General features: G+C 58.3%; 1 protein-coding gene across 3 annotated transcripts in view; it reads left to right on the top strand.

The window, feature by feature from the left end:
- The window catches only part of HIP1 (huntingtin interacting protein 1), a 138,455-nt gene extending 119,169 nt beyond the window's left edge, over window positions 1-19,286 (top strand). For all 3 annotated transcript variants that reach the window (XM_051835462.3, XM_051835460.3, XM_008249099.5), the window contains exons 11-31: window positions 38-178; window positions 403-500; window positions 1,441-1,513; window positions 2,470-2,653; window positions 3,762-3,850; window positions 4,209-4,325; window positions 6,810-6,911; window positions 7,095-7,238; window positions 7,628-7,763; window positions 8,672-8,758; window positions 8,929-9,036; window positions 9,128-9,264; window positions 10,162-10,272; window positions 11,019-11,077; window positions 11,288-11,381; window positions 13,240-13,340; window positions 13,573-13,678; window positions 14,306-14,429; window positions 14,614-14,675; window positions 16,788-16,896; window positions 17,430-19,286. In XM_051835462.3, the coding sequence (XP_051691422.3) occupies window positions 38-178; window positions 403-500; window positions 1,441-1,513; window positions 2,470-2,653; window positions 3,762-3,850; window positions 4,209-4,325; window positions 6,810-6,911; window positions 7,095-7,238; window positions 7,628-7,763; window positions 8,672-8,758; window positions 8,929-9,036; window positions 9,128-9,264; window positions 10,162-10,272; window positions 11,019-11,077; window positions 11,288-11,381; window positions 13,240-13,340; window positions 13,573-13,678; window positions 14,306-14,429; window positions 14,614-14,675; window positions 16,788-16,896; window positions 17,430-17,482 (2,235 nt within the window). In that variant the 3' untranslated portion in view covers window positions 17,483-19,286. The remainder of the gene's footprint in view (window positions 1-37; window positions 179-402; window positions 501-1,440; window positions 1,514-2,469; window positions 2,654-3,761; window positions 3,851-4,208; window positions 4,326-6,809; window positions 6,912-7,094; window positions 7,239-7,627; window positions 7,764-8,671; window positions 8,759-8,928; window positions 9,037-9,127; window positions 9,265-10,161; window positions 10,273-11,018; window positions 11,078-11,287; window positions 11,382-13,239; window positions 13,341-13,572; window positions 13,679-14,305; window positions 14,430-14,613; window positions 14,676-16,787; window positions 16,897-17,429) is intronic.
- The last annotated feature ends 2,463 nt before the right edge of the window (window positions 19,287-21,749 follow it).

Below are 21,749 nucleotides of genomic sequence, written 5' to 3'. Positions count from 1 at the left end.
GAGGATGTGCCTCCGCCCCCCACCTCCACCCCGCCAGAACCCACCCAACTTCCTGCGAGCCTCAGCCCTGTCGGAGCACATCAGCCCCGTGGTGGTGATCCCCGCCGAGGCGTCGTCCCCCGACAGCGAGCCCGTCTCGGAGAAGGATGACCTCATGGACATGGACGCCTCCCAGCAGGTGGGGACAGCGTCGGGGAGGAAGCTGGCCCTTCCCGGTGCAGGGAGAGGTCGGGAAAGGCCAGACGCAGGTACCCCGCTTCTGACCAGGTTCAGTCTTCTCTTAACCCAGCAGCAGCCTGCACTCAGCACCGTGCCCCTTTGCTTCCTGGAGGGCTCCCACGCAGGGCTGAGCCCACACAGAACTCTCTGGACCCCTAACCTCTTCCCTTTCCGTCACTGCAGAATCTGTTCGACAACAAGTTCGATGACATCTTCGGCAGCTCGTTCAGCAGTGACCCCTTCAATTTCAACAGTCAGAATGGCGTGAACAAGGATGAGAAGTGAGTCCACGCGGGCTTGGGTGGGTGGCGCCGCCATCTGCCTGCAACACCGGCCAGAGAGGAACTTTTTTTTTTATGTTTATTTCAAGTTGGATTTTTTTTTTTTTTTTTTTTAATTTGAAAGACAGCAAGGTGTTCCATCTGCTAATCTACTTCCCAAATGTCCACGATAGCTGAGACTGGGCCAGGCTGAAGCCAGAAGCCTGCCTGAAACAGTACAGGTCTCCCATGTGGGTGGCAGGGACCCAAGGACTTGGGCTGTCACTGGCTGCCCCTCAGGCTGTGCACTAGCAGGGAGCTAGAATCCGAAGTGGAGAAGCCAGGACTCACACCGAGCACTCTTAGCTGCTGTGCCAAGTGCCGACCTCCAGAGGAATCTGTGATGGTTCTTGGGCTGCTTAGATAGCACATGTCTGGACCTCAAATACGGGCCCCTCGGGTCCCAGAGGGGAATCAGTAACTGCTGCTTGGGGGGCTGGATTTAGTACCTGGTATCACGTAGGGTGCAGCCATTCCTGGGTGTCGGCTCCAGGGCCCTGGCAAAATGCCCAAAGCCACCAACGCCCAAGTCCCTTGTGTCAAAGGACCTTCATTTGCATACATCCCCCACGTGCCCTCCCACATGCTTTAAACCATGTCCAGGTTATTGATGACGCCGAATGCCACGGCAAAAGCTGTCGTACCATATTGTTTAGGGAATAATGACCAAGAGACGGGTCTGTGCGAGTTCCATGCGGGTGGGATTTTACTTTTTTTTCCCTGAGTGTTTTGATCCACAGTTGGATGCATCCATGGATGTGGACCCCATTGGTCGAGAGAACTGACTCTGTGCTTGGTGGAGTCCCGAGGACTTGTCCTCCGATTAGCCCTGGATGCTGCTCCTCCCCCAACCTCCCAGAGGCCGGCTCTGTTCCTCAGCTCCCTCCGCTCCCCTCCGCAGGGACCATTTGATCGAGCGACTGTACCGAGAGATCAGTGGGCTGAAGGCACAGCTGGAAAGTACAAAGGCTGAGGTATGCCTTGGCCCTTGCTTCCCCAACTCCTGGGCCGGGTGGCCAGATTAAATCCGTAGCATCACATCCTAAGGCAGATTAATGAGTAGAAACGCCATCTCCATTGTAATGCACTTCCTTCCTCCCTCCCTCCCTCCCTCCCTCCCTCCCTCCCTCCCTCCCTCCCTTCCTTCCTCCTTCCCTCCCTCCCTCCCTCCCTCCCTTCCTCCCTCCCTCCCTCCCTCCTTCCCTCCCTCCCTCTCTCCCTCCCTCCCTTCCGTCCTCCCTTCCTGTGCTGGGGGAGGGGGTAGTGGAGGGAGACTTCCATTCTCTGGTTCAAGCAACAGATGGCTGCAATAGCTAGGGGAGGGCCAACTGGAAGCCAGGACTGGGTCTCCCACGTGGGCGCAGGGGCCCCAGCACTTGGGCCGTCTTCCACTGCTTTCCCAGCCATTAGCAGGGAGCTGGATCAGAAGTGGCACATCCATGGGATGCCAGCACTGCCGGCGGTGGGCTTACCCACGACGCCGCAGCGCCAGCCCCTGTATTGAGATCTTATGGCACGCGCCTTGATGGCAGCAGTTCAGCCAGGCTGCGGTGACCCTGAGAACAGAGGCAGTCATGGGTCACCCCTGGCTTGGAGGCCGTGGTGAGAAAGGCCGGTTCTTATGACACAGCCATGAGAAAAATGTGGTGTGTGGCTCGTGGCTGGTGCTGTATGCAGGACCAGGCAGCTCTCAGCTCCGTGGCTCATCAGAAGCCAGGCCCCCGCGTCCCTCAGCCCCCAGGCCATTCTGACTAGAACCAAACTACCTGCCGTCGCTACTTGTCGGTGTGCAGGCAGCTTGTGGTGCCAGGAGCAGAGCTCAGCTGTCACAGGGCGCTGGGCTTGGGCTTGCTGGGGACACCACGGGATCTGCCTGGGCAGGGCTGGAAACTCGAGTGCCCACTCCCCCCTGCCTGCCTGCCCGCCGCAGGGCCAGCGGGCCGTGCTGCAGCTGAAGGGCCGTCTCAGCGAGCTGGAGGCCGAGCTGGCCGAGCAGCGGCACCTGCGGCAGCAGGCGGCGGACGACGGCGAGTTCCTCCGGGCCGAGCTGGACGAGCTCAAGAAGCAGCGGGAAGACACGGAGAAGGCACAGCGCAGCCTGACGGAGATCGAGAGTAAGGCACCGCCCCAGGGCGGGGCGGGAGGGCGGCATCCAGTCAGGCTCCGCCCCCTGGGCCTGCCAGCTCTCATTAGCCGGCTGCGACCCAGCAGCCACAGAGGCCTGGGAGGCAAAGGCCAGGACCGTGGAGGCAGGGAGTCCAGACAGTGACACGGGGCACCTGCCCTGGGCAAGAGGTGGGCCCAGGGAGTCCAGACAGTGACACGGGGCGCCTGCCCTGGGCGAGAGGTGGGCCCAGGGAGTCCAGACAGTGACACGGGGGTGCCTGCCCTGGGCGAGAGGTGGGCCCAGGGAGTCCAGGCAGTGACACGGGGGTGCCTGCCCTGGGCGAGAGGTGGGCCCAGGGAGTCCAGACAGTGACACGGGGGCACCTGCCCTGGGCGAGAGGTGGGCCCAGGGAGTCCAGGCAGTGACACGGGGGTGCCTGCCCTGGGCGAGAGCTGGGCCCAGGGAGTCCAGGCAGTGACACGGGGGTGCCTGCCCTGGGCGAGAGCTGGGCCCAGGGGCCGGGAGACGGGACCCAGGTCCTGAGAGGGAGGTCGGTAGAAAGGCTGAGAAGCCTGATAAAATAGAAGCCGTGTTCTTACACAGAGGAGGCGCAAGTCAGCAGAGGGATTATCTTTTGAAAGACCACTCCCCAGAGGGGTTCACTTTTTTGATTTATTTTATTTTATTCAAAATCAGAATGACAGGGAGGGAGAGAGAGAGAGAGAGAGAGATCTTCTGTCTGCTGGTTCACTCCCCAAATGATGGCAACAGCCAGGCTGAACGCAGGAGCCAGGAGCTCCATCCGGGTCTCCCACATGGGTAGCAGGGGCCCAAGGACTTGAGCCATCACCTGCTGCCCTCTCGGGCGCATTAGTAGGGAGCTGGATCAGAAGCAGAGCAGCCGGGACTCAAACCGGTGCACCGATGTGGCATGCCGGCATTGCATGCGGCAGCTTAACCCTCTGCGCCACGATGCCGGCCCCTACGTAGTTTGGGGGATAAGGTCCATGCTTTTGTGGAAGGAAGGAAGGAAGGAAGGAAGGAGAGTTGTGCAGCGCCCCTGGCCTGCCGGAGGGGCAGCGGAAGACACCTGACCTTGGCCCCTGACCGTGCAGGGAAGGCTCAGGCCAATGAGCAGCGGTACAGCAAGCTCAAGGAGAAGTACAGCGAGCTGGTCCAGAACCACGCCGACCTGCTGCGCAAGGTAGGACCTGCACCCCTGCCGTCCTGCAGTGCCCACACGGTGTGGAGCTCGTAGCCCAGGCCTCGGGGTTTCACTGTGTCCATCGCCCATGCCGGTTTCTAGGAATCGCCTCCGTTTCTTGGGAACCTCCGCTTCCCAAGCTCCCTGTGACCCCCGTATCTTGGGTTCCTCTTCGGCTACCCCCCCATCCTGATGATTTCCTAATGACAGACTCATCGCGACCCAGAAGGTTGTCACGCGCCTGTGGCTTCCTTCTAAGGGGGGAGGTCCCGGGCTGAATGGAATGCTTTGTTCGGGAGGGGAAAGGCGTCCTTTAAGCCTGAGAGGAGGCCCTGCCAGACGCCATTCTTCCTTCCAGAATGCAGAGGTGACCAAACAGGTGTCCGTGGCCAGACAAGCGCAGGTGGATTTGGAACGAGAGAAAAAAGAACTGGAGGATTCCTTCGAGCGTGTGAGTGACCAGACCCAGCGGAAGGTGAGTGGGAGAGGAAGCCCTCCAGGAATGGGAGGGGCATCCAGTGGAGGCGAGCAGGGGCTGCCCATTGCTGCCCATCGTCCCCACCGCACCGACTGCCATTCCCTGCATGTGTGCGAGTAGGACAGGCAGTAATGAACGAACCCAGGCTAAGGTGAGGGTGCAGGAGAGTTTGAGTAAGGAAGGCAAGTGCGGGGAGAGCGGGCTCATGGAGACATGGCACCAGCGGAGTGGTAAAGCTAGGGCTGCGGCAGCATGGGCAGGCAGGGCACAGGCTGGGCGAGCACAGCTTAAAGCCATAGGCTGGGAGGAGCGGCTTGCGCGTGTCTATGTGACCCAGAGTCAAAGCCGCATCTGTCACCAGGCAGGCAGTGCAGTACGGCAGGTTAAGCCGCTGCTGGGACGCCTGCATCCCACACGGGGTGCTGGTCCAAATCCTGGCGCCTGCATGTCCGATCCAGCTTCCTGCTCACTCAGCCTGGGAGGGCAGCAGAGGAAGGCCCAAGTGCTCAGGCCCCTGCCACCCACATGGGAGACCCAGACGGCGTTCCTGGCTCCTGGATTCAGCTTGGCCTAGGCCCTGGCTTTTGTGCACATTTGGGGAGTGAACCAGTCCATGGAATATTTCTCTCTCTCTCTCTCTCTTGCCTTTCCAGTAAAATAGACCTTTTATTTAAATGCATCCATCTACTGGAAATAAAATCTCACCAAGCAGTCCTCATATGTGAATGCATTTGTATATTCAGTGTTCTCTTTCATTTTTGTTTTATATTTGTTTAAGATTTATTTTATTTGAAAGACAAAGTTGTAGAGAGAGGGAGAGTCAGAAAGAGAGAGGTCCTCCATCTACTGGTTTACTCCCCAAATGGCTGCAGCAGCCCGAGCTGAGCCAGGCTGAAGTCAGGAGCGAGCAACTCCATCCGGGTCTCCCACGTGGGTGCAGGGGCCCCAGCACTTGGGCCATCTTCCACTGCTTTCCCAGGTGCATTAGCAGGGAGCTGGACTGGAAGTGGGGCAGCCAGGACTCAAGTTGGCACTGATAATGGCATACCAGCGGTGCAGGCAGAGGCTTTACCTGCTTTGCCTCAACACCAGCCCCTCAGTGTTCTCTTCAACCCTTTTTTTTTTTCTAAATTTATTTGAAATTACAGAGACATGGAGAGAAAGAAATTTTTATCCACTTGTTCACTCCCCACATGCACAGGGCTGGGCCAACCAAAAGCCTGGAGCCCAGAACTCCAACCAGGTCTCCCATATGAGTAGCAGGGACCCAAGGACTTGAGCCAGCACCTGGTACCTCCCAGGGTACACATTAGCAGGAAACTGGAATCAGAACAGCTGGGAATCGAACCAGGCACTCCCATATGGGATGCTGGTATCCCAAGCAGCTACACCAAACACCTGTCCTAAATCCATTATTTTTTTTTCAATGTTAGCTGTAGTGGGCAGGAGAGAGAGACAGAGATCTTCCACCCACTGGTTCACACCCCAGATGGCCACAACAGCTGAGGCTGGGCCTATCCGAAGCCAGGAACCTGGAGCTAGGAGCTTCCTCCAGGTCTCCCACGTGGGTGCAGGACCCCCAGCATTTGGACCATCTGCTGCTGCTTTCCCAGGCCATTAGCAAGGAGCTGGATTGGAAGCGTAGCAGCCAGGACATGAACTGGTGCCCTCATGGGATGCCGGCATCACAGGTGGTAGGTAGCTTAACCCGCTGTGCCACCACACTGGCCCTGATGCATAAATCTTTAAAAAAAAATCAGCTAAGGGGCCAGCGCTGTGGCACAGCATGTTAGAGCCCTGGCCTCAAGTGCCGGCATCCCATATGGGCACCGGTTCTGGTCCTGGCTGCTCCGCTTCTGATCCACCTCTCTGCTGTGGCCCGGGAGGGCAGTGGAAAATGGCCCAAGTCCTTGGGCCCCTGCACCCATGTGAGAGACCCGGGGAGGCTTCTGGCTGCTGGCTTCAGATCAGCACAGCTCCAGCCGTTGCGGCCATCTGAGGAGTGAATCAGTGAATGGAGGACCTCTCTCTCTGTCTACGTCTCTCTGTGGCTCTTTCAAATAAATAAAATGAATATTTTTTTAAAAATTAAAATAAATTTTAAAAAATTAAAAATTAGCTATGATTTCTCAATAACGGAACTCAGCCTGCTCTTTGAAAACTGCTATCACAGGAAGACACCCAAGACAGGAAATCGTCTGAAGTCGACCGGATACATTAGTGGCACAGTGTCCCAGGTCCTGGGATGCCAAAATTAAAAAATCCAGCTCAGATTTAACATTATGGGCTCAAGGGTGACACCCGGGAAAATGTCCCTCAAGTTCCTCCCTTGACATTCCCCTCGGCCAGCAGAACACCTCCGTTGCAATATGGGGTCTCTCCTTCCACGCGCCTCCTGCGTTGCTCGGGGGGGCTCTGCCCTCCTTTCTGCCCGGTTACCACCTCGCCCGTGAGAGTCTCCCCCCGGTTCTCTTCCTGCAGACTGAAGAGCAGCAGGAGCTCCTGGAGAGCTTGAAGCAAGAACTCGCCACCAGCAAACAGGAGCTGCAGGTGCTCCAGAGTAGCCTGGAGGCCTCGGCCCAGGTGAGCGCCTGCCTCCTGGCCCTGCACCTGGCCACGCCGGCCCCAGGTGCATCACACGGCCGATCAGAGAGGCACCTCCTCCTCCTGCCTCCGGCGGCCAGGGCGTGGGCTTGGACCTCCGGGAGGGGACGCATGACGAGGTTCTCCCAGTGCCCCCCTCTTCCCACGTGGTTGCCTTTGCAGTCAGAAGCAACCAGGGCGGCGCAGATCACCGAGCTGGAGACGGAGCGGGACAGCTTGGTGAGCGCCGCCACGCGGCGGGAGGAGGAATTTTCCTCGCTTCGGAAACAGCTGGAGGACACCCAGCTCAAGCTGGCTGGCGCTCAGGTGAGTGGGGGACACCCGCGCGAGCTGACCACTTGCAGGCTCCAGTGCCCGCGTGGAGGCAGGGGAGGGGCGTGTGACGGGTTAGAGACCTTGGGCTGGGTTGCATACCCCGCATCACCCACAAAGCCAACGAGGAGAGAGCAAGGCACGCTTGCTTTCCACATGCAAAGGCAAGCACCTGGCATTTTCTCCCCGGGTCGCCACGACCCAGCCCCGTGGCCTCCTGTGGCCAGCAGCACACAGCTGTGCGCAAAGTTAAAGCCTGGACCTCATCAGGAACAGCCAGAGCTCAGACGCCGGCGTGCCGGCCGGGTCCCAGCTGGCTGCTGTTTCGGGGCTCGCTGTGGGGGCCCAGGGCCGACTCTCACCTCCCCGGGCCCTTTGTTTAGGAAGCTGTGTGCCAGTTTGCAAAGGAACAACGGAAAATGCTTCTGGAGGGGTCCAGGAAGGCCGCGGAGCAGGTGATCTGGGAGGCCCTGAGCCAGCTGGAAGAACCCACTCTCATCAGCTGTGCCGGCTCTGCAGGTACGCACGCAGGTGCCACGTTCTCACGGCCTTGGAGCCCACGGGAAACTGAGCCCAGTTGTACGTCAGTGTCACCAGGGATGCCCAGGCCCTGTCCTGGCTCAGTTAAACTGGGAGCTCTGTGGCACCGAGCCTGGTCTCCTAGGTATGAGAAATGGCGCCTTACTCAGCCGGTCACACTGGCGGGATGTCTTCCTTCTAGGACCAGAATCTGGCCACAGCTGAAGGCAAATGGGTGGGGGGAGGGAACAGTTCTGTGTCTCTTTAAGATCTGAGGCGACAGGTGGTTGCTCATGAACCTGGAGTCTTAGGGAGGCAGCATCAAGCACGGAGTAGCAGAAAGAGTAAAAAAAATCCCAGGAAATGGGGCCCTGGGGGCGCAGATTCTGAGATGATGTGAGCTGGGTTCGGAAGATTCGGAGAGAAGGCAAGATGGGGAAGAATTACACCCCCGAGAGCCTCCTGAGTTCCAAGCATCTGGGCGAACGCCACCAGGTAGTCCCATGTTGCCCCTGCCTGGAGATGAGGAAGCAGACACAGGATAGCCAGAGATGCCCGTGGTGGCGCCAGGGTGGGGAGCAGGTAGCTTGTGTGCAGAGCGGGAGCGCAGGCTTAAGGGCTGTGAGACTCCCAGGGCTTCCATGGACCTCCCAGGAAGGCCCGGATGTCATAGGAGGGGCAGTCGTGAGCCACGAGGCTCTGGGCAAAGACCACGGTAGGCTCAGCTGCGTCGCTTGTCAAAGCCCCAGTACGGACTCACTCCAGTACCAGCTTGGCCAGCTGTGCTCCTGGCCTTCCTCCACCGAGAGCAGCTCCCAGGGGGTTGGCTGGGTCACTCCGCCGGGCAGCTTCCCATACGCAGTGGCCAGCAAGCCGTGAGGACACCTGCCCTGTCTTCCCTCTCGCAGATCACCTCCTCTCCAAGGTCAAGTCTGTTTCCAGCTGCACCGAGCAACTGGAAAAGAGCCGCAGCCAGTATCTGGCCTGTCCGGAAGGTGAGGAAGGGGGAGGGCGGGCTCCGTCATGAGTGACGGCTGAGCGGGGTTCAGATGTGGGAACAGGGACAGCTCCTGGGCACTGAGAAAGGTGGGGGAGCGGGAAAGAGGGGTGCGAAAGGGGACCCCCCCCAGCCAAGTCCGAGCAGAGTCCCTCCCTGCTTCCGCAGACATCAGCGAGTTTCTCCACTCCATCACCCTGCTGGCCCACCTGACCAGCGACACCATCGTTCATGGCAGCACCACCAGCCTCCGCGCCCCGCCAGAGCCTGCTGACTGTGAGTAGGGGGTGGGGGTGGGGGGCAGGGTGAGTCCCCAGAGCCGGGGCGCAGGAGGCCTGTCAACAGCCCCGTCCACTTGCGTCTCCAGCGCTGACAGAGGCCTGCAAGCAGTACGGCAGGGAGACCCTCATCTACCTGGCCGCCCTGGACGGGGAGGGGGCCCTCGAGAGTGCCGACAGCACCGCCATGAGGAGCTGCCTGAGCAAGATCAAGGCCATCGGCGAGGTGCGCTCCGCAGTCAGTGTGCAGGAAGGGGATGGCTTTGGGTGTGAATTGCCGAGGAAGCCGTGGTGTCTGGGTCTCCCACATGGGTGACAGAGGACCAAGCACTTGGGCCGTCTTCCACTGCTTTCCCAGGCACAGTAGTTAAGCCAATTCTTGGAGCACCGGCATCCCATAGCAGAGCGCCAGTTCAAGTCCAGGCTGCTCTGCTTCCATTCCAGCTCCCCACCAATGCACCTGGGAAAGCAGCAGAAGGCAGCCCAAATCCTTGGACCCCTGCCTCCCATGTGGGAGACCCGGATGGGGTTCCAGGCTCCTGGCTTCAGTGTGGCCCAAGCCCCAGCTGTTGCAGCCATTTGGGGAGTGAACCAGTAAATGGAGGATCTCTTTCCCTGTCTCCTTCTATCTCTGTCACTCTGCCTTCCAAATAAATAGAAGACTTTTAAAAAATTAAAATCTTGGGCTTTGCCATCCGTCAGACCCAAGTTTGGATCCCTGCTGTGCTGTGTAGTCGAGACCTTTTGCCTTTGTGTACCTCGGCTTCCCGTCCGTGCAAGCAGGAATGGTAAAGACGACTGCTGTGGAAGCCAAGTTCAAGAAGGGCCGAACTCATTGAGAGATCATCGTCTGTGTTTGATAAAGTTTTCAAAACTCCCCCCCACATAGCAAACACAGCCAACACAGTGCACCTGCTGGGGTCAGGCAGTGACAGCTTCCTGGGGTGAGTGAGGACAGGAGGAGGAGGAAAGGCATGTGAGCTCTCAGAGTTCCCAGGAGGTCTGCGGAAGCCCCCCCACCCACGCAGCTTGCAGGTGTTCCACAGCAGGGCCCCTCCCCCCTCCGCTGTAGGGCCACAGCTGTGCCCAGGGATCACTTCAGCCTTTGTGACGCTGTTCACAGGAGCTCCTGCCCAGGGGCCTGGACATCAAACAGGAGGAGCTTGGGGACCTGGTGGACAAGGAGATGGCTGCCACTTCTGCGGCCATCGAGGCCGCCACAGCCAGGATAGAGGTAGGAGGTCTCTGCGGGGCAGGCTGTGCCCGGGTGGCAACACCCAGTGCACGTGTCACAGTCTCTCATCAAAGCCACAGACACATGCCCCTCCCCCACCCCCATTTACCCAAGCCATGCCAATCCAAGGGTCAGAAAACAGTAAGTCCTTGCAGAAGGGCAGTGAGCCGTTTAAGGAGCCACTGCAGTGTGAGCACATCCGGGGGTCGACTTCCAGACAGACCCCTTCCAAGCCTTCCGGCTGCTGTAGGATCCCTGTACCATTTCCACAGTGGCAGCAGTCATCGTACCCACGCCAGGGGCCTGCTGCACGGGTGACATGAGACAGTGCCCATCTCCCTCTGGGTGCCAAGCACTCCGGAAATTGGTGGCACCCCCTCATGGGAGGTTCATTCACGGAAAGCTTAGCGGGCGCCTTGGGGAAGGTCCCAGGTTGCTCCCTCGCTGGAGGGGCCCAGACCACCCCCTGAGGTGTGAGCACCTGCCTCTGGCACCCCCCGGGCCTGTGGCTGCCAGGGTTCCACGCACACAAGCCCAGGTGCCAGGTGGACAGGGTGTGGAAAGGGCGCACAGCCTGCTCCACCTGCTGTCACTGCCCATTGCACCTGCACAGAGATGGGGCCAGAGCCCTTCCCTGCCTGGGGACTCCCCAGTTCAGGTTCCCCAGCTTCCGCAGGGAGGTACAGTAGAACCGGCTTCTCGGTCCTGGAGGTGCGTTTGGAAAACTGTGCTTTTTTTTAAAACAGGAAATGCTGAGCAAATCCCGTGCAGGAGACACAGGCGTGAAGCTGGAGGTGAACGAGAGGTTGGTCTGAGCGGCGGTGGCACCCGTGTGGGCAGGATGAGTCTCGCTGGCCGGGGGCTGTGCTCTGCAAACCCGTTCAGGGGTCAGAGGGAACTGAGCTGCCCCGGGGGCGACAGCATTGACGGTGACAGTGAGGTCGCTTCGCCTGCCTTGCTGTCCTTGGGGCTCCCGCGTGCCCGCGGCCCTGACTATCTGCTTTGCTTCTCCCAGGATCCTCGGCTCCTGTACCGGCCTGATGCAAGCCATTCAGGTCCTGATTGTGGCCTCCAAGGACCTCCAGAGGGAGATCGTAGAGAGCGGCCGGGTAGGCATGCAGGCTGGGCCCGCAGGTGGGGAGCGCAGGTCTGACTCCATGATCCCTGGGGTCTAGCGGCACTGATGTCTGGTCCTGTGAACCCCCCGTGGGCGAGCCACCCCTTCTCGTGATCGGTCATCAGCCTGGGGTCGGGTGGTCTGGGTTGGTGAGTCGCCGCTGTGACCCAACCGGGGAAACCTCTTTTTTTGTTTTGTTTTGTTTTGTTTTTTAAAAAAGACATTTATTTATTTGAAAGGCAGAATTACAGAGTGAGAGAGAGAGAGAGACAGATCTTCCATCCACTGGTTCACCCCCCAAAATGGCCACGATGGCCAGGACTGAGCCGGGACAAAATCAGGAGTCTGGTACTCCATCCAGGACTCCCACAGGGGCCAAAGCACTCTGTACCATGTCCCCGCTGCCTTCCCAGGCGCGTCAGCAGGGAGCCAGATCGGAAGTGGAGCAGCCAGGACTTGAACCAGTGCCCACATAGGATGCCAGCTTGGCAGGTGGTTGCTTAACTTGCTGCGTCACAACACCGGCCCTGGGAACCCTCCTTACACGGCACTTCCAGGCCCTCTGAGAGGAACAGGGGCTTCTGGAACCTGGGCAGATGGACACGCATGCCTGGGACCGACATTTCCCGGGAGTCTGGCCATGTCTGCTTCCATCCGAGTCCGCTCCCTGCTGTCTCTCACAACCAGCTCTGCCGTCGCTGGGCTGTTGGTCCCTGCCTGGCCCAGTTTGTCTCTCCCTCTAGGAAGGGGCCCAGGGAGGGAGCCAGCAGCTGTTTCTGCTTTGGGGGTGCCCCCTGATCCATCTGGGCCTGGCACACTGGCAGACACTAACAAAGCCTGAGAATGTTCTGGAACTTCAAGTAGACATAATGCTTTGTAAATTATTCATCGCGACCTCCCATCTTTTGGGAAATGGTGGAAAGCAGCTAGACTCGCCCCAGATCATAACTGACTCATCGCTGAGTATGTGAGTTCTGATATCTCGGTTCCTCTTGAAACCCACTGTGGATTAGTGCCAGGACACCTTCCCCGCCACCCCCCGCCCCATAGAAATGCCAAGTTGCTTATATAAAATGGCATCATATTTGTACATAATCTGCACGCTCCCTTTCATAACTTTTGTTTTTATGATTTATTCATTTATTTGAAGGGGAGAAAGAGATCTTCCATCCACTGATTCACTCCCCCAAAATGGCTACAGTGGCCAGGACTGGGCCAGGCTGAATCCAGGAGCCAGGATCTCCATCCGGGTCTCCCATGTGGGTGGCAGGGGCCCAGGTACTCCGGCCATCCTCCACTGCTTTCCCAGGCCCATTAGCAGGGAACTGGATTGGAAGTGGAGCAGCCGGGACTTGAACCAGTGCCCCAATGCTGGATGTCAGCATTGTAAGCGGAGGCTTAGTTTGCTGCCTAACATTACCAGTCCCCTCCCGTAAACTTCAAATCCTCTCTACATGACTTAGGCCAAATACAGTGTCAGTGCTATGGAAGCAGCTGCTCCTACTGTATGGTTTAGGGATTACTGACAAGAGGAAAAAAATATTCCCACCCCCGCCAACTAATTCTGAGCAGTGTTTTGTTGAGTCCACAGAAGTAGGGGACTTATGGTAGGAAGATTGAGGTAGAGTAGACATGCCCAGGACTGACAGTGTGCAGTGCCCCCCAGGGGGGAGCACAGTCGCCTCTCTGGGTCTTGGTTTTCTCCCCTGAGCAATGGGACGGGACCACTGGTTCCCTCCCTGAGTTACTGCCAGGACCAGCCAGGACCACCCAGGACCCGTCAACCGAAGTGGTAGACCCAGAGCAGGCGCTCGGTAAAAGGTGACCCCTTCTTTCCTTTCCCCTCTCAGGGCACTGCGTCCCCTAAGGAATTTTATGCCAAGAACTCTCGCTGGACAGAAGGGCTCATCTCAGCCTCCAAAGCGGTGGGCTGGGGAGCCACCGTCATGGTGTAAGTGGCTACAGCGCCCGGTCCCCTCCCTCGGTCCCGCTCCCTTGACCCATAGTCCCCTGGAAGGGAACTGTTGTTGGTAAAGACTGAAGGCTTCACAGGGAAGCTGGAGTTGACAAGGACGGGGCTGGCATTGTCCCCTTCTAGTCTAGACAGGGCCAACGGGAGGGGCTGCAGGGGTTGGGTCCTGAGCTGCCTCTGACCTGGCCCTTGTCACATTCTTTCCTGTCAGGGACGCAGCTGACCTGGTGGTGCAAGGCAGAGGGAAATTCGAGGAGCTCATGGTGTGTTCACGCGAAATTGCTGCTAGCACAGCCCAGCTGGTGGCTGCATCCAAGGTAGGACCCCGTGGCTCAACCCCCGGAGCCTGGGGACCATCTGCACAGTGCAGCTGGCCTCGACAGTCAAGGTGGTGGGGTCTCACACACAAAGCGTGCCTCCCCGGGCTCCCACGCCATTCTCCACTAAAGGCATCTGGTCTGTTGCCAAAGAGCCCCCGTCCCCAGCTCCCCACGCGAGGGTCCCAGCCACGCCAGCACCTGATTAGCAGCCCCGACAGACATTCAAGGAGCGATGGAACCAGGACACCTGGTTTGGCTCCCATTCCAGAACGAGCATCTGCCCCTCCCTCCTTCATCTCTGAACTTGAACACTGCCCCCCTCCCCGCCCCCTCCCAGCGCCCCACCCAGCCACTGGTCTCACCACACCTGTAGCCAGCTCAGATCCCAGCAAGGGCTCTTAAGTCTCCTTATCTCTGATGGTCCCAAATGGGTTTTCACAACTAGAACAGGTGATCCAAATTGGTGACAATGCCAGTGCCTGGGGCCACCGAGCCGATGGGCCAGGAACGTTTGTTATGTTATAGACATGCCAGGAGCTGACCCCGTAGGCAGCCGTTTGCGAGACGTTGGTGGGTGATGATGTGGATTGTGAGTGTGAACCTAAGTCTACTCTGTCATGGCAGGTGAAAGCCGATAAGGACAGCCCCAACCTAGCCCAGCTGCAGCAGGCGTCTCGGGGAGTGAGCCAGGCCACCGCCGGGGTCGTGGCCTCAACCATTTCGGGCAAATCGCAGATCGAGGAGACAGGTGCGTTCCAGGGCCCACCATGAGCCCTTCATGCTTCCTTCCTGCCCAGGGCCCTCGGTTCCTTTTCCATGCACAGTGTCGGCATCGGCGTCAGCGTCAGTGTCAGCGTCAGCATCGGCTGCCTCAAGTATGCATCAGCCAGGAATGCTTTTTCGCCAAGACATTCTGTTTTCTGTCCTTGCAGACAGTATGGACTTCTCAAGCATGACCCTGACCCAGATCAAACGTCAGGAGATGGACTCCCAGGTGAGAAGCTCGCCTCTAAATCTAGGTGGTCCCTAGCGCTGAGACAGGGACCCCCAGTTTTACTCCCCTGGAGGGAGACCAGATGGAGAGATGGACTCTTGGGGTGGAGGGGCATGAACACAGATGCACGCACCAGCCCAGAACTGGACTCTCAACCCTTGCCCGGGACTGAGGTTGAGACTGTCATTCCTCTAAATGCCACCAGGGATGTCCTAGAAGTCTGCGAATGCCGTTCACTATTTATGTTTCAGAGGCAGAGACACAGAGAAAAGAGATCTTCCCTGTGCTGGTCCACTCCCCTAAGTGTCCTCAATAGCCTGGGCTGGGCTGGGTGGAAACCAGGAACCAGGAGCTCCACCCCGGGTCTCCCCAAGTGGGTGGCAGGGGACTTGAGCCATTACCTGCTGCCTCCCAGGGTGTGGGAAGCTGGACTGGCAGTAGAAGGAGCCAGGGCTCGAATAGGGCTCGAGGACACTGGACGTAACCACAGCGCCAGACGCGTCCCCGAGATCCTGTTGGCTTGAAACCCCATCCCTCTGCGATGAATTGGTACCAAGTCCTTGTCCCCAGCCTGCGTCCATCTCCTCCTTGACCCCAACCCATGGGCCTGGGTGAAACACCCCTGGCTTCATCTCATGACCCCTGGCAGCTTTCTCATCCCATGCATGACACCATCCGTCTTGCCCATGCGTTGCCCTCACAGCCTTTGTCCCTCCCGGTCTCTCTGGAGAGAGCCGTACGCAGTTCTCCAAGGGGCTGAGCTCCTTGGGCCACCGTTATTGGTCACCTTTTTGTTACTATGACAAAATGCCTGAGCAACTAAAGCTAGGAAGAGAAAGGATTTGTGCAGCTCACCCTTTCTGGAGGCTCAAGTTCAAGTTTGACCTTGGGAGGGTGGGGCCAGAGGCTTGGCTGGATGATTTAGGGAATACTGACAAGACGAGAAAAATATTCCCACCCCCGCCTGGTGATCCAGGCTTTGATAACCACCCCTTTTGCACAGGAACCGCCTTCCAAGGGCCGGCCCGCCCCTATGATCTCGGGACCTCCCCCAGGCCCGCCTCCCAGATAGCACACATGGATAGTTTCTCATCTACTTGATACCGTTAACTTATGACTCGGGGGTTTTAATATTCCCCCGAGTTCAAACCATAGCCACCATCCAGGTGCCAGTCCAAAAGTGACTTCCTGAGCGAGGCCTTTGCTGACACCCTTAGTCAGCCACACCCCTCCGTGTGTCGTTTTCCTTACAATCTGAACTTTTCTCGTTCGGTTATGTCTCTTGTCCGCTGCACGGTAAGCATGTCGCCCCTGTGTCTCTGGCACTTGGAACAGACGTTCCGGTCCATGCTGAACGCTCAGCAGATATTAAGTTAACAAATTATAAACTTAACTCGCCGCGGCTCAGTGAGTTAAGCTGCCACTTGGACTGGCATCCCGTATCAGAGTGCCAGCTGCTCCACTTCCCAATCCAGCTCCCTGCTAACGCACCTGGAAAAGCAGTGGATGATGGCCTGAGTGCTGGGGCCCCTGCCACCCACGTGGGAGAGCCAGATGACTTGGGCCTGGCCCAGCCCCAGCTGTTGCAGCCATTTGGGGAGTGAAGCAGTAGATGGAAGATACTCATTCTTTCTCTCTCTCTCTCTCTCTCTCTCCTTTTCAAATAAGTAAATAAATATTTCAACTAGTTAATTAAATTGGTGAGGCACAGGGCTAACCCAAGAACCACCTCTTCCTTTAGTAAGGCTGTCCGTAGAGGGGCCAGAGTCCTCCTGTCTGGAGTTTCGGGGTCCTGGGATAGAAGGAGAGGGGTTCCCGCTAGCCTGGAACCCACCACGTGGGTAGGCTAAGCGCTAGGGTCGTCTGCAGTGACTTCCTCACGGGAACAGGAGCTTGGCCATCGGTTTGTAAGGCGTCATTCATTCCCAGTGGAAGTGGTCAGCGGCCAAGGCTGAGAGCCGCTGGCACAGGTGGATGGATGAGACGACCAGAGAGGACTGGGGGTGCCATGGAAACCCAAGACTGCCATGCACGAGCAGAGCCGGAACTCACAGGAAAGGGACTGAGCCGAGGCCAGGCAGGCGTCAGAAACCCCGCCTTCTCTCGGCACAGGTCAGGGTGCTGGAGCTGGAGAATGACCTGCAGAAGGAGCGTCAGAAGCTGGGAGAGCTTCGGAAAAAGCACTATGAACTTGCAGGTGTCGCCGAGGGCTGGGAAGAAGGTGAGCTGACCCCGCAGGGCTGGCCGCCCCGGCAGTGAGGGTAACTGAGGATGGGTAGATGTGTGTGAAGCGAAAGCTGCTGTTGTCACCCGTGAGACCCAGCCATCGCGGGACGGACTCTCTCCCTGGGTGACTCCCCGGGAGGCGGGAGTTTGTCGTGAATGACTGGTGCTCAGGCAGGTGAATTACAAGCTTGAACCTGTCTTGAGCCAATAGGAATGTCTACAGGAGGAGACGCAGAGTGGAGGGGCTGCCCCACCCACATTCTGCCATCCATCCGCCGGAGGTGGCACGTGCTGTTTTCCATGTGCCCAAAGATTCTTGACTCTTGTCTACCCTGGCCGACTGTGGCAGCCGCCTTAGCTGGGGTCTGCTCCTGCTAGACACAGCAGTGGGGTGTCCAGGTGATGCCGCGGTTGTGATGACCGTATGGGTGAGAGCCCCATGCAGGGCAGTTTCAGGGGTTCAGCCGAGCACGTGCGTGCGTGCGTGCAGGCAACGCTGCGCCATGTAAACTGTCATTGTCTTTTTAGGAACAGAAGCGTCTCCACCTACCCCGCAGGACGCAGCGACCGAGAAAGACTAGAGCCCGCCCAGCGCCCCGTAACGTCAGAGTGTAAATCCTTGTGACCCTTCTGTGCGTGTGTCATTGCCCCCGCCACAGACCCCAACCCCTGGACACCCCCCTGTGTCCAGCACAGTGCTGAGGGCCCGCCCCTTGCAAAGGCGCCCCGCACCCTGACACCCTCTCTGTGCAAACCTGCCACCCGCGTCCCGAGCGTCCGGGCCGGCCTGTGCAAGCTGGGGAGCAAGCCCAGGTCCAAAGAGGTGGGCACACGCGGCTCCCGGGCAGCCAGCGCCCCTCTGGTTGAACCCCGCAGTGGTCGGCAGCCTTCTTCCAGGGTGCACGTGTGGCCAGCGTGGCAAGGGGAGAGCCCACGCCTTTCCTTTTCTGTGTGTATGTGTATATGTGTGTGGGGTTTTTTTTTCCTTCTTCTTCTCAGCCTTTTCCGTTTCATCACAGGCACAAACTCGTGCGCGTCCGAGGGCTGGTGGGTATTCCAGCCCAGGACGCTGCACTGGGTCTGTGCTGTCGGCAATGGCAGGAGTGTCCAGGCTGTGAACACCGTGGCGATGGCTCCCACCCGCAGCCCAGGCGCTCCGGGTTGCCTGGGGGCCCCCACGCCACGGCAGTCACAGCCACGGTGCTGCTCGGGCGTCACCTTGGTGCTCCACCCCGGCCACCTCCTTGCTGGGTGTCCTGCTGAGCATGCGCTGGGCAGCCCAGGCCGCTCGCCAGGGTTGGTGACAGAGGCAGAAACAGCGAGTGCCTTTGGTCCCTAAAGCCGCACCCCAGCCGAAAGCCTCTGTCCAGCCTCGCGGGTGACAGGGTCCCAGGACGAGTGGATGGAGCCGCACACCCAGCCCAGGCCTTCGGGGGCCAGCTCCTGGGGGGCTCCAAAACCTTCCCATGGAGCGGCCAAGGGTGACAGCGCAGTTCCCCCCACTCCAGAGCTAGTCCGTGCCCCGGCCCGCCCAGCAGGGCCTTCGGAGAGAGCCGGGCCACTTCCTCGGCCACATGTCTGCCGCGGCACCCTCTGAACAGTTCCACGTTCTACCCGTTGGCTAGACCCCAACGGTCGGACAGCCCTGCCCGCATCAGGAGCACCCCCCAGTGCTGGGCTGGGCCCTGTCGTATTTATTCCTAACCTCCTGGGAGCAGCAAGGACTCTGGGAGCCATCGGGGTCTCAGGTGTGGCCTTGTTAAGGTTTGCACTGCTGCCCTGCCCTGTGACATTGTCGGCAGGGCACCCAAACGAGGCCCGAGATGCCACTCCCGGACTGTTGCTGGCCTGCACCCCCGCCCAGCCACCCCCCCACCCCCACCCCCACCCCCAGAGAACGCGGCTTCCTTGGAGCGTTTGGATTGGGAACACAAGATGGGGTAGCCACTGCTCCAACTGCTTCCAGCCTGCCGTCCCACAACAGGATGAGGGCAACGGGAGCAGCCTCCTCCAGGCAGGCGGCCTGCCAGCACTTTTCCTCTCCCAAACGGACCCCAACATTTAAGTGCCCTTCTGAGCTCAGAAAAAAAAAAAAAGAAAGAAAAAAGAAAAACAACGTCTTCCTTCTCTGTAGCAGCTCCTAGGTCGTAGCCAGCTTCCCAGGACCTGTCCCAAGGAACAGTGCTCAGCTTCGCCACGTGACAGGTTGTGAGACTTCTGTCTGATCACTGTGAACCAACTCCCTCCCCCTCCCCACTCTTCGTCTCTGCATTTTCTAAGTGGGACACTCACAAAACTCTCTCCCGAGAACTCTGATTCCCGTACTCAGGCCCAGGAACCTCCGGGCCAGGCCACGGAGGTGTCCAGGGTGCATGCCGGGCAGCCTTCGCACTCCGCGTTCGTCCGTCCCGGGGAGCAGTGTGTGGCAGCCTTGACTCGGCTGTGCCATTCACGCCCATCCTGGCAGTCACGGCCGCTCAGCCACGTGTTCCACGTCGCCAGTGGCGGGGAAGGCTATCTGATGTGTTTGATCGTAACCAGACGGTAGTCTCCATATGATAACACTCCCTCTAAAAGAAGCCATGATAATTTCGTAAACCTCCCTGGGCTCAGCCTGAGTGATGGAACAGCCGAGAAGGCACTCAGACAGGAGCGCACGCCAAGGCAGCGCCACGCAAGGCAACAGCCATCTGACGTAGTGTGGTTACCTCGGCGCCAGCCAAGCGTGGAAACCACTCCGTTCTTGAACCAGAATCCAAGGGCCAGGCCTCGGCTAGTCTAAAACAGACTGTGAGCGTCAGCATGTGCTGCCTTGGATTGAAACAGGAAGTGGCGTCTGAAAGCTAAAAAAATGAACCTCACGCAGCTGGGCTGAGTCCCTGGGTGCCAGCAGTGACAGAAGTGTCACGGGTCTCTTTGGGGACCGAAGCGTGTGTGGGTCAGGACAAGACAGGGCGGCAACAGAATTACACCTTGGGAATGAATACGCTTGAAATACATGTTATTTAATTTTGTAATACAGTATTCTAATCCTGTTAGAATAAGGAAATCTGTGTAAATAGCAAGGGGAAAAAAAAAAAACAATATGAGACCTACCTTTGTGGGTCGTTTTATATCCAAGCGAGGCATTGAAAGCAGATAATTTAGACTGCGACAGCGGTGGCTCGAGGCTCGCTCATGAAACACAAGGCCCGACCCCAGAGGCTGGAAGACCCACGCACACTGTCCAGAGCACATCTTTCTTGCAATTGTTTCGGCTACCAAGTCAGACAGCGAGGTTTATACCAGGTAGCGCTGGGCTGACAGCGGCCGTGTCGTGCGGCTCGGATCCCCGCGCGTTGGCCTCTCGGCTCCAGGATGGAGGAACTGGCGGACAACAGTGGTAACAGATGCCCTGCCACCTGCTGCGACCTCTCCAAGTCTCTGGAAGCCCCCCCTGCCAAGGACAGCCTTCAGCCCCTGGGCTGGCCTTCCTGCCAGGGTGGCAGTGGTCTTTCTCTGCCATCCTTGGCCCCCCAGAGACTGCACCACCCGTAGCGTAGAAAGCCACCACCCCCCAGCCAGGGGTGGATCTGCTCCTCCATCACCCAGGGCCACAGCAGACATGGGACCAGTCCCCACCTGCCCCAGGAGCCACAGCCCTGCGGGTGGACACCATCGGGTCCCATTCTGAGTGGATCCTTCCAGAATGTGTTTTGCAGGTGACCCTCAACTACCTCAGGTTTGAAGGCCCTAAATGAACCCGGTTACCACCCGCGGGGGCGGAGCGAGGGGTTCGGTTCCATCTTGGTGGTGACACGCACGTCTCAAACTTAACCACAGACTTTTGCTGAGGTTTGCAGGGTTGGGATTGGTTTGTTTTTTTTCTTCCGTTGGTAACCTCTCCTCCCACTTTTGCATTAGGATAGTTCCCATGAACTTCACTTGTCACCGAGTGCTCGCCTGCCCAGGACAGGTAGCCACTGGCCTTTGTTTTTCTTCCAATGATACTTTTGTTATGCTCTCCAGACCTTTCTTTGTATAATACAGTGCATCTGTGTTTTCCGTTTTTTTTTTCAAATAAATATTTCAGCCTGGTGGTGGAGAAGAGTTGTGGTCGTCAGCCAGCCGGAGAGAATCTGAAAACTTGGCATTTATGCCCCCAAATTCATGCGGTCCACGTAGCTCTGCACCTGCGGGAACAGATCCTAGAAACATTTGCTTGCGCTTTTTTTTTTTTTTTTTTTTTAAGATTTAATTGAAAGGCTAAATGGCACACAGAGAGATGGCTGGCAAGCACACTTCCATCCACTGGTTCACTCCCCGCAAATGGTTGCAATGTCTGGGGCTGAGCCAGGCCAAAGCCAGGAGCCTGGATCACCCTCCAGGTCTCCCATGTTGGGAGCAGGGGCCCTAGTACCTGAGCCATCTGCTGCTGCCTTCCCAGGCACGTTAGCAGGCAGCTGGGTGGGAAGTGGAGTGGCTGGGACTGGAACCCGCACTCTGGTACAACACACCTCACCTGGCTGCAGTTCCAGCCCCTTTGAGAGGGGCCCTGTCCCATTGGTCAGCTTTTCAGGACTATAACGAAATGCCTGAGGGCAGGCTAACTAGATAAGAGGTTGACTTAGCTGCAAATCCAAACAGCATGGCCCCAGGAAGCTTGGAAGCGCCCCTCTAGCTGTATTGTTGCACAGCGAACGGCCTCACTGGGCAGCACATGGCGGGCTCCTTACTAAATGGATTAAGTTCCGCCTTCATAGTGACATTATGCATGAGATGGGGAGAGGGCACTACTCAGATCGCAGCACTGCCCGTGCCAGTGATGACAGAGCAAGCATCTAGGTGGCCAGTTGGCTCCTGAGTACC

The sequence above is a fragment of the Oryctolagus cuniculus genome, chromosome 19, assembly GCF_051225735.1.
Source record: "Oryctolagus cuniculus isolate XC-2025 breed Fujian yellow rabbit chromosome 19, ASM5122573v1, whole genome shotgun sequence".
Classification (NCBI taxonomy): Eukaryota; Metazoa; Chordata; class Mammalia; order Lagomorpha; family Leporidae; genus Oryctolagus; species Oryctolagus cuniculus.
This window is presented reverse-complemented; position numbering and strand designations above follow the sequence as displayed.